At 41.5% G+C, this 17,001-nt stretch overlaps 1 protein-coding gene across 13 annotated transcripts in view; it reads right to left on the bottom strand.

Annotated features, from left to right (window-relative positions):
* LOC134347072 (receptor-type tyrosine-protein phosphatase delta-like) overlaps positions 1-17,001 on the bottom strand; it is a 2,469,925-nt gene that overhangs the window by 353,513 nt on the left and 2,099,411 nt on the right. For all 13 annotated transcript variants that reach the window (XM_063049175.1, XM_063049163.1, XM_063049170.1 and 10 more), the window contains one exon: positions 4,553-4,698. In XM_063049175.1, the coding sequence (XP_062905245.1) occupies positions 4,553-4,698 (146 nt within the window). The remainder of the gene's footprint in view (positions 1-4,552; positions 4,699-17,001) is intronic.

Here is a 17,001-nt window from a genome sequence, read left to right as displayed (position 1 = left end):
TGTCTATCAATTGAAATGCATCTGTGTAATTTTAGGCATACTCTTGTCTAGCACCAAATAGAATGGAACAGTTGACTAAAGCAGTCAGTGACTCCACAACCCCCAATTGTCACGGGGGGGGGGGGTTAAGCCATTCAACATGTACCCAATTATCACTTAAGCAGAAATCCTGATTGGTTACAGTCATGAGTACCATTTCCATGGTGTCTGCTGCAATTTCTTATGAAAACTTATGACAAATATCTGACTGGGTCATCATCTGGTGTGTGACAGATTCTTCAGATCCCAAGAGAATGGAGTTCAGGTCAGGTCAGCTGTTGATTGCGGGGTAATGTCCATGTTCCAGCTTGGTGCTTCCACTAGGAGCTTTTCCGTGAATAAATAAGGAGCTTAACTTCTTCCTTTATGTTGCTGTGAACTGTGTCTGCACCTTGTGCTCTGCCTCTAGCCCTCTGATTCCTGGTATATGAAACCCCACAGACATGGCAGTAAGCACACTCTCCAGAACCATCAGTCACATGTCTGGAGAGAATGTGACTCCCAGTCAGATTCAGCAGAATAATACTGCAGACATATAAATTGCAACCAGCAGAAAAATCTACCAGCAACTGTTGGCAACACCCACCAAGCCATAAACTGGGCTTAATGAGCAGCAAGTGTAAATAAATGGAAAAGTGTCCATGCTAATAACAACAGTTTTTACAAGTTGATTCTCAATTCTGGCACCAAGGACAATCTCCACAATTATGGCAAGAGAAAGCACACCTCCTTGAAAAGTGGAGGCTATGAGGGCAATACTTCATGAAACGAACTGTTGGTTTCACTGAGAGCTGGAAGATTCCATCTCTAATTATCAGTACTGGGATTAATGTTACAAATTACTTCACAAAATCTCTTTATAGTCATTATCTAATCAAAACCACCAAGTACAAGGCATGACCTTTTGGTTGGTGTGAGGACTTCTAAAAATTCTTTGGTCAATCTCCATTCCTCCTATTCCCACATTTGGATCTGTGTTCTTTAAATGTGCTTGATTCTGTGGAAAGAATTCACGGTGCTTCACATTGGAAATAAATATGATCCCAAGGAGTTTGCAATCAGTTGATCACTGAGGGCAAAAAGAAAATGCAAAATCACAACAAGGAAAAATATGATTCAGTAGTGGTGATACAACCATTCGCTCCTCACATTGACGGTGATGAAATGCTTTGAGAGTTTGGTCAAGACTAGACTGAACTCCCGCCTCAGCAATGACCTGTACCTGTTGCAATTTGCCTATTGTCACAATAGGTCAATGGCAGTTGCATTCTCAATGGCTCTTCACATGGCCTTAGACCACCTGGACAACACCAACACCTATATCAGGATGCTGTTCATTGACTATAGCTCAGCATTTAACACCATCGTTCCCACAATCCTGATTGAGAAGTTACAGAACCTGGGCCTCTGTTCCTCACTCTGCAATTGGATCCTCGACTTCCTAACCGACTTCCTAATCTGTGCAAATCGGTGATAACATCTCCTCCTTGCTGACGATCAACACTGGTACACCTCAAGGGCTGTGTTCTTAGCTACTCTACTCTCTCTTTACCCAGGACTGTGTGGCTAGGCATAGCTCAAATACCATCTATAAATTTGCTGATAATACAACCACTTTTGGTAGAATCTCAGATGGAGTCAAAGGGCGTACAGGAGCAAGATACGCCAACTAGTGGAGTGGTGCCGCAGCAACAACCTGGCATTCAACATCAGTAAGACGAAAGAGCTGATTGTGGACTTCAGGAAGAGTAAGATGTAGGAACACATATCAATCCTCCTAGAGGGATCAGAAGCGGAGAAAGTGAGGTGAGCAGCTTCAAGTTCCTGGGTGTCAAGATCTCCGAGGACCTAACCTGGTCCCAACATATCGATGTTGTTATAAAGAAGGCAAGACAGCGACTATACTTCATCAGCAGTTCGAAGAGATTTACTGTATCAACAAATACACTCAAAAACTTCTATAGATGTACCATGGAGAGCATTCTGACAGGCTGCATCGCTGTCTGGTATGGGGGTGGGGTGCTACTGCACAGGACTGAAAAAAGCTCAGATGGTTGTAAATTTAGGCAGCTCCATCTTGGGTGTTAGCCTACAAAGTACCCAGGACATCTTCAAGGAGCACTGTCTCAGAAAGGCAGCGTCCATTATTAAGGACATCCAGCACCCAGGACATGTCCTTTTCTCACTGTTACCATCAGGTAGAAGGTACAGAAGCCTGAAGGCACACACTCAGCGATTCAGGAATAGCTTCTTCCCCTTTGCCATCCAATTCCTAAATAAATATTGAAACTGTGAACATTACCTCGCTTTTTTAATATATATCATTTCTGATTTTTGCACGATTTTTGATCTTTTCAATATATGTATAGTGTAATTGATTTACTTATTTATTTATTTTTTCTCTGCTAGATTATGTATTGCATTGAACTGCTGCTGCTAAGTTAATAAATTTCAGGATACATGCCAATGATAATAAACCTGATTCTGATTCTATCCTCCTGCATAGGACTCACAAATTTAATAACATCTGTAAAATTTAGGGCACTTGTGGTTCTTTGGATTTAGTTTTATTTTTGATTCACAGGAAAGTTAGGGACCAACTGAGGGCTTTGGAACAGGGATGAGGAGAGTTAGAAGTCAGGGGCAGGAGCCAGTGTTTGGGTCAAGATGGTGCCAAGCTGCAATGTCCACCAGTCTTAGTTTTTCATTTGGTACGAAGGGGACAGCACAAGAGTTCGGGGCCAGATTGGGGTTTGGGGCAGGGATAAGAGAGAATAAAGAGTGAGCGGTAGGAACCAGTGTTCAGAGCCCTCCTCAGACGAAAATCTGCAATCCCAGAAGTAGGGTTACAGGGCACTCAGATGACAAGCTATCTTCAGATCAGTGAGTGCCAAGTCGGAGATCCGCATGTGCTGGAGTCCAAGGGCCGATGACCCCCCGGGTCCTGAAGATCCAAAGGTCAAACTCATGATCAGCAAGTCCTAAGGTCGAGGTCCAAAGGTCAAATCTGTGACCGCGAGTTCTGGGATCAAAGCCTAAAGGTCATGCCCGTGTTCAGCAAGTTCTGGGTTCGATACCCAGAAGTTGGTGAAGTCCAAAGGGCAAAGCCAAAGGTTGAAATCCAAAGTTCTGTGAGCCCAGAGGTAAAAAGCTCAAACGTTGAACAATAAAGTTGGTGAGTCCAGTGGGAGAGGCATGAAGGTCGAGCTGCGAGCCTGGGCCAAGGACAGGAGGGTGAAGTCCCGATATCTGTGAGTCTGAGAATCTGGGGCCAAGGTCCAGAGGACGGAGGTGGCTAACCTGGGGTTGCAGGTCTGGTGAGTGAAGGGGTGGATGGCTGGAAGGGCGAGAAAGGGACTTGTTTTGCTGCTGTTGTATCATTCGTTTCTGTAGTTGTTGGTGTTGTTGATGTTTGCATTGTTCTACTGAACATTGTGGGCATGCTATGTTGATGCCAGAATGTGTGGCAACATCTGTGAGTATCCCCCAGCATACCTTTGGATGTGCTGGTTGTTAAAACAAATGATGTATTTCACTGTTTTTAGATGTACATTTGATAAACAAGTCTGAATTTCCTGCTTGCTAATTCTTTCACTCTCTAACATGGTCAAACAGATTTATCTTCCAGCCTCTATTGTCACGTAGGCCTTACAGTGATCTGAATGGCAATGATAAAGAAAACAAATAGACTCTACTATTCAAATCCTTGACATGTAACTGAATTCACTGAATCGCCTGTACAGCCCAAGCATGTAGACGACAAACTTAAACAAATAATTGCAGTAAGAGAGTGAAGTTACCATGACCTCCATCCCAGCTTCGCAAACATGAAATGTAGATCAAAAAGACTAAAACAAGAAATAAAAATTGTACACAGTATTTGAAAGCAATGATACAGAAAAAAGAATGAGCACACTTACCCACTGAGTAAAAAATAGCAACAGTAAAAGCACACAGAACGCAACAGAGTTGATTGAAATGAAATGAACCGCTTTCAGCAAAAAGTTGAGAGGACTGCAGCAAGATTCACATGTTTCTGAATCAGGGAATTTATCATGATAGAGCATCCAGCAACAGCAACATTTCCACTGAGTGAGAGCAGGCTGAAAATTTATCTAGACATCACAATTGCAAAATTAATGCAAAGTTCAATCAAAGATGTACACCCAGAGAGGTTTAGGAATGGTCAGGAAGTAGTAATAAATATTCTTATAACATCAGTGAACTAGGAAAATCTCCATCCCCAATACTGCAAGATTTATAAATTGGACAAAAACTGCAATTATTCTTATGCCACAAGTTCAAATTGCAACCCTAGACACCCCAGATGAAAAAAATAATATCCTTAAAACTGAATGATACATTGAGGCACTGTACTGCTGTCACAAAGTCACCTAAGTCAGTGATACGAAATCTGATTCTCAGCTCCAGTGGAGGAACAAAGCAATAGGTTCCAAAAGGAGATTTTTACAGAGTACATTCCTAAATGGTAAATGGGTGAGTGATACAATACCTCAAATCTCTGAGAGCTGACTTTCTTTCCTTTTTTTGACCATACAATTTTCGGCCTCGGATCTCCTGAGGTTTGGCAGATAAATGACGCAACCCCTCCTGAGACTCCCGTCTGGTCAATGGGAGTTCTTGTAAACTTTGGTGGTGCTATAAAAAAAGAAAGAATAGCAATAAATCAAATTCCTCAATAACTTAAGTCTCAGTTGCTAAGCAATGCTACATTTCATTAAACAGGTTTAACTATAAAATCACCAGTCTACCAGATTTGTGAGAACTTCTTTCCCAACTGCATTCTTTTAAGTTCGTGCCCATGAAAGCAAATCTATTTACGTAATATTGTGCAGTGTGATTTCTCTAGGGCCTAAAAGCATTCAGACTATGAACACATTTAGATTTCAGGTCGGCGATGATTTTGTGTACCCAGCGTAGCTTTGTTAGTCTGAATTTTTCAAACTTTCAAACTCACTTATTGATTGTATTTATTCATTGGATTTATTAATATGATTTGAAGGGCCTCTTGCTTCATTACATTTGGACTTTGGATATTTATACCAGAGATCTTTTACTATTCTGGGCTCAGTGGGGATGCTTTTGCTTCATATCTCCAGGCAAGTGAGATACACTGAGATGCTAAATCCAGACAAAAATCTGCTGTCTGCAAATACTTGAAGCATTTCAATTTTAAATGGTTTGAATGATAATCAGAATAAATTTGGAGACTTTTCAGACAACTGCGCCTCAGAAAATATTTCGGACTTTCTAGCATGCTGGCCAACATGCACGTAAATGTTTATACTAAGTCACAAATGCAATAAAGAACAAACAAAACAGTAAAGATTTTCAAATAATTCAAAATCCAATAAAGCGATAATGATAAAGAAAACAGGATGTTGGAAGATGCCAGCCTAACAAGACCAACGGTAACTTGTAAGAGTGCATTCAAAGATCAAAGTCAATTTATTATCAAAGAACATAAATGTCACCATATACAACCCTGAGCTTCATTTCCTTGTTGGCATACTCAATAAATCCATAGCAGAATATTAACCAGAATAGAATCAATAAAAGACTGCACCAACTTGGTATTCAACCAGTGTGCAAAAGACAGAAACCTGGCAAATACAACAATAGATAACTAACAACCAGACAATTGAATAAATAAACATACAAACAAATAATGAATATTGAGAACATGAGATGAAGAGTCCTAGAAAGTGAGTCCATTGGTTAGGGGATCATCTCAATGTCAGGGCTAGTGAAAATGATGAAGTATCCCCTTTGATTCAAGAGTCTGATGGTTAAGAGGTAGGAACTGTTCCTGAACCTGGTGGTGTGAGTCATGAGGCTCCTGTAGCTTGTTCCTGATGGCAGCAGCAAGAAGGGAGCGTGTCCTGGGTGGTGGAGGTCCCTGATGATGGATGATGGATGCTGCATTCAGTGCCCTATTTACATTCCAACGTAAGGCACAAGAAATTGGAAAGGAATGTCTGATACCATCCAACTTGGTTCGAATTAGATACTTCATGTCACAGCAACCCAATACACAATCTGCCCACATAAAATACAAACACAAGAGATTCTGTAGGTGCTGGAAATCCAGCGTAACACAAACAAGATGCTGGAGGAATTCAGAAGGTCTGGTGGCATCTATGGAAAGGAGTAAACAGTTGACATTTTGAGCCGAGACCCTTCATCTTGACTAATTTCATCTCCAATATATCCAACAATGTTACACTATAATCTGGAACATGATCTCTATGTAACCCAAAGGGTGGACTATCACTGTGAAGAAGTGACAGTGACTTTCATTGCGCATTACATAAAATTGGTACGTCAGATCCTGCTGTGATTTCAGGAAGTTTAATCCATGTACATGGGCTCCCTACAGGGTTGAGTCAGATGTAAAACTCTGGTTTGAAGGTGCCTATTTTACTTCATTCACTAATTTGAATGAATAGAAAATCAGTCACTGAGGTCCTGCAATGTCCGTGTGAGCAGAGAATCAGGCCTGCGAGATCTCAACTCTGGAACAATGTACGTTACTCTATCATTTAAGGGAATACAGAGTAAAACAGAGTTCATAAGAAAGTGAGGTAATCTTAATGAAACTTAGAAAATCCTAAGGGTGTATGACAGGGTAGATGTTGAGATGCTTCAATCAGTAAGAAAATTGCATACCAGGGGCCATAATTATAGGACTAATGGGCAGTTATTTAAAATGGAGCTATGTAGGATTCTCTTCCCAGAAAGTCATGGTAAACCTTTTGAGTTCTCTACCCCAGATAGATGTGAAGGCAAGATCATTTGGGGAGAGGACTGGGGGCTTAAGGATCTTAAGAGGAAGTAAATAGTGTTTTGAAATCCCAGGGAATTGAGAACAATGGGGTAGTCGCACAAAAGCGGAGATGAGGGCAGGAGGAGAGCCACCATGATCATATAGAATGGTAGGAGTGACCTACCCCTGCTTATGCTTTCTGATGTTCTCATCAACAATCATACCCTACAAATATCCTGTGCATGCAAACTGAACAAAATATCATAAAGAATTAATTTGAGGCTGCACGGAAATAATGAGTAAAAAATAAGCAAGACATCTCAAAAAACAAGGTTACATAAAAGCTGATAGTTGTTAGTTCATAATAGAAATAAGGGTAAAGGGTTTGTTTTTCATGAGCAGCAAGGGGAGAAAGTGAGAAGTCTATTATTCAGAATGGTTTTGTGTTTCTGTGGAGACTGCTAGTGGAGCAAAAGTTATGGGTCACGTAGCTTGGTTTATGTTCCAATTTCATCGAAACATAGAAAACATACAGCACAATACAGGCCCTTCGGCCCACAAAACTGTGCCAAACATGTCCCTACCTTAGAACTACCTAGGCTTTACCCATAACGCTCTATTTTTCTAAGCTCCATCTAGCCATCCAGGAGTCTCTTAAAAGACCCTATCGTTTCCGCCTCCACCACTGCCGCTGGCAGCCCATTCCACGCACTCGCCGCTCTCCGCGTAAAAAACTTACCCTGACATCTCCTCTGTACCTACTTAGAAGCACCTTAAACCTGTGCCCTCTTGTAGCAGCCATTTCAGCCCTGGGGAAAAGCCTCTAACTATCCATACAATCAATGCCTCTCATCATCTTATACACCTCTATCAGGTCACCTCTCATCCCCCATCGCTCCAGGGAGAAAAGGCCGAGTTCACTCAACCTGTTTTCATAAGGCATACTCCCCAATCCAGGCAACATCCTTGTAAATCTCCTCCGCACCCTTTCTATGGTTTCCACATCCTTCCTGTGGTGAGGCGACCAGAACTGAGCACAAATCACATTTCAATCAAACAATTTTACATTTTGTGAAGCTTTTTTAACATTCCAACTTCCAGCACTTGCTAATTTCAGAGTTTTTAGTGAGAAGATTAATTTGCATTAACTTCAATTGATGAGTCATTGACTCTGGTCACTGATGGCCCGAACTAAACAAACACTTTTCTGCATTAGACCATTGGCACTGTATGGTGGTATTTGCAGCAATATGCGGTATCACTTCTGTGATATTTCTGAAATGGATGGAGAAGGGAAGAGAACTTCCTTAAGACTTTCCAATTTTGCTGAGGAATAGCTAATATGAACAACACAAAGGTGACAATAATCTGATTAATTTATTCAGCTGTGTATTCATACCAAACATAAGTTTGCCAATATGCAGGAGAAACCTCAAATAGTGCTAAAACCACATTAGTAGTGATACAGTAATGCCATCACCACCAAAGTGCTACTATTTTATCTACAGTGCTAAAAGTGTTATAGTTTGAAATAAATGTGTCAAAGCTATTGGTAAAATAAGCTCAGAGTAAGGATCTTTCTTGTCAAGTATTATCAGTATGAGAATAAAATAAAACTGGTCACTTGGCAAAAGTTTAAACAAAGGACACAACAGTAAAACAGAGGAAGACCTTTTGGCCCATAATGTGTCAGACTAGTAATAGTCTAGTAATTAAACACATAACTAAGCTAATAATAGTCTAGTAATTAAGAATTACTGGAATAAAATACTAAACAATAATAAAACTAGTAACAGTCCTGTAATTAAAGGCATAACTAAACCAATCCCTTCTGCCAACAGAATATCCACATCCCTCCATTTCCTGCACAATCATGTGCTTATCAATGACCATAGAAATGTATTTCAGACTGTTAGCAGTGCATATCTGTTAATCTAAATACTTTGCTGTATTATTTGTTTTCTTCTTTTGTTTCTTTATTCATTATTCCTTTTTTAAAAATATTCTTCTCTGCTCCAAGCAGGGGATCATTTCCCTCCACTCATTTACCTCCAATTCTGAATTCAAACTAAGACCACCTAAACAGATTAGCAATGTGCTTCCAGGACAAAATTATCACTCCTCTGATTAGGTTGCTCTGAACTGCCCCAACGTGACGGGCTAAGGTTTTCTCTCCCACCCCACTCCAATGCTGCCTGCCCTGACTGACTCTGATGCACACAGGTACAGCGGTGGGGGCTGCTGCAGGAGATGCAAGTATTATTCAGCTGCACTGGAGCTTGTTTATCCACCAAGGCTGCAACCCATGACCCCATACATAGCACAATCACCCTCATGCTGGCTCTTCACTTTCTTCATTGACTGCATTGAAGCTGATAAAAATAAGTACTAATGTGCTCTAACATCTTTGACCCAGCCCTGAACTTTAGTGGTTGGACTGTAAATAGCTCATGCTGAAATATCAGCTTGCAAGTGTTGATAGACTACCAGCAGCTATTTATAACCTTCCCTGACTAATGATGCAAGGAGTGAGGGAGCAATTGGAACAGTTCACTGCTCATGGTCACACACCAATGTGAGGAACTGTGAATTATCCCAACGTGATAGGTTACCAAGCATCATATGCCTAGTCATTACACTAATTTTCAATCTTCTGATTGGTCAATAGCTAGTGAGAGGGAATTAAATTTTAAGACACACGGATGTATAAATTCAGTCATGTGACACATCACATGCCCTGCAATTGAAAAGTCAGATTATCCAAGACTTGAGTCACAGAAGATTTTCTTTTACATTATTGCTTCCCTTGACTAATACAGAATGGATCAGGTCCACTGTTTAAATGAACTGAGCCAAGGTTCGATGCTGTCAGCAGTGTATTGTAGAAGGAGAGTCAAAGGATTCGGTCTTGATTTATCAATGAAACAGACTTCTAATCCTCACAAAAGTGAGACCTGCTGAACGGCTGAGGGAGGAAGATGTTAGGGAGCAAAATCCTTGTTTCACATTTAACACCACAGAAGAGGCATGACTGCAACCTCTGCAGGAATCCAGCCAATTAGTCCCCACTCCCAGCCACTTTTAGAGTTCTACTTACAAAACACAGCAAGTGCACAGTTCATGGTTCGAATGTGACTCATGAAATGACTTATGGTGTAATGCCTTACTTGCTCAAATGTACAAAAGCAATCACTCCCTATAGCACGTGGTCAAACTAGCTTAAAACCGTTCTGCACAGTCATTTGAAGTAACTGGGAATAAAAGGAAACAATGTGCACTTTGTCTCTACACTCACATACATAGCTCCTCAAGGGGATAGGATTGTTCAACTATTCACAGTTCAATACTCAAAAAAGCCTGATGCACTTTGGTATCACTTTATCTGATCCTCTTGGATTGAATTTGAATGGTTTCCATCTGCTGTGGCATTTCTAGTTTACAACCACATCCCAGTTTCTGCCGACTAACTATTCATTAACAATCCAATTGAAACTTTGCTTTAGGTAAGAATAACCTTGATAAAAAAAAATTTCTTTTGCATGAATTCAAATTTCAATTAAAACAGAAAGCTAATTCAGCATTCTGACAATTCACTCACCAAGGGATCCTTAATGCTGGGTTAAGGAGGCAGCACAGTTATTGTGGAAGTCTGACAGGACTTGCTTTAAATATCTCAAGTGGTAGTGCCGAGTATTTTCTCTGCCCCTCGTGCTTTCTAAATTCTATCCAGAACTGGTCCTCTTTGGTCATACACTTTGAAAATGGGCTTCAGGAACATTAGAACAGGAATAAGCAATTAAAGCTGAGCACAAATGCATCTTAATGAAAGCTTCACTTTCTAAGGAGGTTACGGCTTGTTACTGAACACTCAAACAAACTTTATAGATGTACTGTTGGGATTATCCTGACTGGTTTCATCATAGTCTGGTACAGCAATTCAAATACACATAAATGTAAGAAGCTGCAGAGGGCAACAGACTCAGCCCAATATATCCGTCCCCATCATCAATAGTATCAACTGGAGGAAAGCATCCATCATTAAAGATCCCCACCATCAGGCCATGCCATCTTCTCGCTGCTACCATTGGGCAAGAGGTACAGAAGCCTCATGTTCCACACCATCAAGTTCAAGAACAGCTACTTCCCTTCAACCATTCAGTTCTTCAACCAGGAGCCACTACGGTTTAGCAACACACTAACATTTTGATCACTTTGCACTCAAATGGACGTTGCTTTTCTTTTGCTCTAATTGTGTTCTTTCTTGAAAAAATTGGGTAAACTTCATGTTTAATTTTTGTTTTCCTGGTAAATGCTGCTCATGTGATTCTGTGTTCATGAGGTGCTGCTGCTACCAAGTTTTCATTGCACCTGTGTAGGCATGAGCATAAACTCAACTTTGACTTTTGATTTTGATTTTATTTGACATTATTCTTTGGACAGAAGATTGCTGATACAATAGAGGGATCATAGATTTGCAAGCAGAGAAACTTGGCCCATCATAGCCATACTGATTACTAAACTAATCTTTTCCAGTCCCATTCACCCACATTTGGTCTGCAGCCTTCTCTGCCTTGGTGATTCAAGTGCTGATCCTGATGCTTCTGAAATGCCGTGAGAGTGCCTACTTCCAGAATCTCCTCAGGCAGTGAGATCCAGACACTCTTTACTTCACAAGGTGAGATTTCATTTACTTCTGCATCTGCTAAAGACGGCTGGCCAACCAGCTTCCAAGCATGGTTTTAAAAGCTGGCAAAATTCATCTGTGCCATTTGGGCTCCATGTTATAGTGCCACATAGTTTCACGAACATTAGGCATTCATGGTTGGATTTTTCACTGTTGCCTGCTCCTAAACTCACGTCTGTGAGCTTATCAATTTACGCTGAACACACCAGCACCACTGCTCTTCCAGTCACTGGAAGTTGCCACTGCCTTCACTGTGAGTGATTCAGTGCTCTGTAAGGCAGGACGCAAGTAATTGGATTTACCCTTGAGAATTTGGTGGGCATCACCACTCACAGGAAGGGTATCTTCTGTTCAAGGGGAGCACAGAGATCTTCAATAATATATTCAGAAATAAGGAGCAATTACCTACATGCACACAACAGGAATTCTGCAGATGCTGGAAATTCAAGCAACACACATCAAAGTTGCTGGTGAACGCAGCAGGCCAGGCAGCATCTGTAGGAAGAGGTGCAGTCGACGTTTCAGGCCGAGACCCTTCGTCAGGACTAACTGAAGGAAGAGTGAGTAAGGGATTTGAAAGTTGGAGGGGGAGGGGGAGATCCAAAATGATAGGAGAAGACAGGAGGGGGAGGGATAGAGCCGAGAGCTGGACAGGTGATAGGCAAAAGGGGATACGAGAGGATCATGGGACAGGAGGTCCGGGAAGAAAGACAAGGAGTGGGGGGGGGGGTACCCAGAGGATGGACAAGAGGTATATTCAGAGGGACAGAGGGAGAAAAAGGAGAGTGAGAGAAAGAATGTGTGCATAAAAATAAGTAACAGATGGGGTACGAGGGGGAGGTGGGATGAACCTGATGGCATGAACATCGACTTCTCCAACTTCCGCCAAGGCCCCACCTCCCCCTCGTACCCTATCATTTTGGATCTCTCCCTCCCCCTCCAACTTTCAAATCCCTTACTCACTCTTCCTTCAGTTAGTCCTGACGAAGGGTCTCGGCCTGAAACGTCGACTGCACCTCTTCCTACAGATGCTGCCTGGCCTGCTGCGTTCACCAGTAACTTTGTTGTGTGTTACCTATATGCACATAGTCTTTTTTCCCAGGAAATGGAAATCAAGAACTAAAGGGATAGATTGAAGGTGAGAGGGGATCAGTACGTTGGACACATGCCAGAGGAAATGGTAGAGGTAGGTACAATAACAACATTTTAAAAAAACATTTGGACAGGTATACGGATAGGAAAGGTAAAGTTTCAATAGGAAGCATCAAGGTTCCATAGGTGAACATCATCAGCAGCCTGTACTGGTCCAACCACGTGGATACCATGGCCAACAAAGTTCACCAATACCTCTACTTCCTCAGGAGACTGAAGAAATTTAGCAAGCCCCTGCCCCTGTCATTCCTTACCAATTTTTATCAATGCCCCATAGAAAGCATCCCATATGGATCCACAATGACTTGGTAAGGGAACCACTCTATGTATGACACAGGAAACCGCAGAAAGTTGTGGACACAGCTCAGCACATCACAGAAAGCAGCTGCTCTCTATGGTCCCTGTCTATATTTCTTGTTGCTTCAGTAAAGTAATCAGCATCATCAAAGACTCCATCCACCCAGGATATTCTGCCTTCTCTCCTCTTCCATAGAGCAGAAAATATAAAAGCCTGAAAGTGCGTACTTCCAGGCTCAAGAACAGCTTCTGGCCTGCCATTATAAGATTATTGCATGGTTTCCTAGTACAATAAGTTGGACTCTTAACTTCACAATCTCCCTCGTTATGATCTTGTACTTTATTGTTTACCTGCACTGCACTTTCTATCTATCACCTCCCTTTCACCTCCATCTGTCACCTCCCATCACCCCCCCTCCCACCTGGCTTCACCTTTCACCTTCTAGCTTGTATTCCTTCATCTCCCCCAATTTATTTTGGCATCTTCCCCCTCCCATTCCAGTCCTGATGAAAGGTCTAGGCCCACGTCAACTGTTTATTCATTTCCATAGATGCTCTTTGACCTGCTCAATTCCTCCAGGATTTTGTGTGTGTTGCTTTAGATTTCCAACATCTGCAGAATCTCTTGTGTTTATGATTTGCTGCACTTTCTCTATTGGTTTTTACACTTAATCTGCATTGTTATTGTTTTACCTTGCTCTTCCTCAATCACTTGTAATTATTTTGATCTGTATGAACAGAATGCAAAACAAGCTATTCACTGTATCTTGGTACATGTGACAATAATAAACAAATCCCAATTCCAGTTTAGAGGGATATGGGCCTAAATTAGAAGGGTTAACATTCACTAGTAGGGCCAAAGGGCCTCTTTCTGGGTTCTATGATTTGATGACTCTACCTTCTCCTCAGAAGCTGTTAACAAAAATAGTTATCAGTAATTACCTACATTTGCAAGCTCTTTTGGTATTTTTTACTTCAATCAAATTTGTTAAGCAAAGGTGAAAAAATCTTTATACAATGTTGCTTTAATAGAGGGCAGAGAATTTTCCAGGTGTATAGTGAAATGAGCCTGAATACAGACTTTCTGCTCAGAGACTCTCAACTGGGTGATCCTGGTAGCAAGTTGCCAGGACTGTCTCGGTAAGGTGGTTTCTCATTATAGCAAGGACTGTAGAGGCTTTGGAGAGAGTGCGGAAGCAGTTTACCAGGATGCTGACTGGATTAGAGGACATGTGATATAAGGAGAAGTTGGGCAAACTAGGGTTGGTTCCTCTGGAGTGGTGAAGGCTAAGGAGAAATCTGATAAAAGTTTATAAATTTGTAGGAGGCAATTACAGAGTAGACATTATAGAGTATCTTTTTCCTCACAGTCCAATGTAAAATATTAGAGGGGATTACTTAATGTGAAAGAGGTAAAGTTCAAAGAAGATATGCAGGACAATTTTTTTTTTTTGCACAGAGAGTAATATTTGCCTTGAATGCTCTGCCAGAGGTAGTGGAGGACACAGACATGATGTAAACCTTGTGCTGGCAGAAGGGATTAAGTGTCATCAATTTAATTAAGTTCATATAACATCATGGGTCAAAAGGTCTGTTCCTATGTTGGACTGTTCTATGTTCTATGTTGGAAGATTCAACTGTCCTGTTCTCTTCCGACTGTCGAGGTGTAACCCAGGCACACACCTCTCTGTGTAAACAAACTTGCCCTACATATCTCCTTTGAACTTTCACCCTCTCACCTTGAATACATACCTCCTGGAAAAGATACCAGCTACACTATCCATATCTCTTATTATTTTATGAATTTTGTCAGATCTTTTCTCTGCCTCCACCACTCCATAGAAAACACTCCACCATGTTGGTCTCCCTCTCCTCACAGCACACGGCCTACAATCCAGGCACACCCTGCACTCTCTGCACTTGCTCCAAAGCCTCTGCATCCTTTCTGCAATGGGGAAACCAGAAATGAATGTAATACTCCAGATGCAGCTTAACCAGAATTTTATAAAGTCACAACACTCTTGGACTCAAGAGTCTTGAGTAATAAAGGCAAGCATGATATATGCCTTCTTTACCACCCTATCAACATGTGCAGCCACTTTCAAAGAACTATGCACGACCACAAGATTGCTCTGAACACCTCAAGACCAGATTCCGATTTAGATTCTGATGAGTTTATTGCCATCTACACCACCATGCAATGAAATTCCCACCTTGTGTGATGCTGCAAGAATCTTGAGTATTACGGGGACTCTATCAGTAAAGTGTGGGCACGTGGCCAAGTGGTTAAGGCATTGGACTAGCGACCTGAAGGTCGTGAGTTCGAGCCCCAGCGGAGGCAATGTGTGTTGTGTCCTTGAGCAAGGCACTTAATCACACATTGCTCTGCAATGACACTGGTGCCAAGCTGTATGGGTCCTAATGCCCTTCCCTTGGACAACATTGGTGTCGTGGAGAGGGGAGACTTGCAGCATGGGCAACTGCTGGTCTTCCATACAACCTTGCCCAGGCCTGCGCCCTGGAGAGTGAAGCCTTTCCAGGCGCAGATCCATGGTCTCGCAAGACTAATGGATGCCTTTAATCAGTAAAGTGAGTATTGAATGTGGGCCATCCCAAATGAGAAAACAAAGACTAACAAACAAGACATCTTCCTTCCTATTTTATCATGGAAGAATGCTGCAAATGAGTGGAAAATGTAATTCTTTTCACATAAAAACTCTACGGTACCGGCTGCACACAGAAGTTAGCTACCACAGCTGTTCGTGCAGTGTGCATGCAGTTAACCGGTAAGGCTAGCAGGCTGGAATAAATACTCACAAGCAGCAGGACTACCACTTCACTGCAAGCAACCTATTGCTCCAGTCAATCCAGCTGCACTTCTCTTCTTCCCCCATTGCGAATTACATGCTGCTCGAGTTGACCACAGATATCCTTTTCTCTCACTACTTTTTTTTATTTCTGGTTTTTATGCAGCACTTATTTTAACTTAACTATTATATATGTAATTTAGTTTTTTTTCTCTATATTTATTTCATTGTACTGCTGCCGTAAAGTTAACAAATTTCACAACATATACTGGTGATTTTCAAGCAGATTCTAATTTAAGTTGTGAAAAAAATCATACTTTGTATGACAGAGCAAATTTCCCACAATTTTTTAGCTGCATGTCCTTTCAGGTACATAACTAAATGATTTATTTGCAATGTGATAGGGTCTGATTTGGAAAATCCAAGCGTCCCCGTCTTAAGATCACCAGACTCACAGATATCAATCACACAACATCAACAGTCCTCTGGAATACATTACACATCAGAACATTATTGTATAGTTGGTTGAACCGTACAAATGGTATAGGCTGTTTGGCAAAAGGGTAAGCTTTTATGCTGCAAAGTCGAAGTGAATTAATGAGTGCTAAATAACAAAATTTAAATACAGATACTGTATATACTGAATCCAAAACCACAGTTCCTTGCATTGGACTTTGCTATATTTACTTCCAAAGTATTTATCACTGAGGGGACCTCATCAACAGGAGGAGTGGAGGATGTAGATGATTCTGTAATACAGACCACACAAAACATCTGGTCACAGAGCAAGGAAGGCAAACAAATCTTCTTTCCCACTGCATCTGTGAATGATGAAAAAAGTAACTACAAGGTAATGAGAGACCCAGGAAGAAGGGTGAGATAGTTGTAAGATAAGGGGCCAGGCATTTAAAACAGAGGTGTGTGAAGATTTCTTCACTTGGCAGTAAGGGGAAGAATCTCTGGAATTCTATAGCCCAAGGGTGGTGGAGGTTGGATTATTAGAGGTACTTAAGAAGAAGATTGATAAATAATTGACTGATTGACAAATCGAGGGTTATGGGGAACTGGCACAGGAGAGGAGTTGAGGAACTGCACAGATGCTATTGAATGGCAGGGCAGGCTTCAGGGGCCTAATGGTCTCCTCTGATCTTCTGGACTGTTCTTATCTTGTGACATAGTAAGGGGGATGATGTAACATAAGTCATGAAGTCATGGTTGATGCAATACCATTTTAC

This window comes from Mobula hypostoma, chromosome 5, assembly GCF_963921235.1.
Source record: "Mobula hypostoma chromosome 5, sMobHyp1.1, whole genome shotgun sequence".
NCBI lineage: Eukaryota > Metazoa > Chordata > Chondrichthyes > Myliobatiformes > Myliobatidae > Mobula > Mobula hypostoma.
The sequence above is the reverse complement of the archived record's forward strand: the minus strand, read 5'-3'. Positions and strand labels throughout refer to the sequence as shown.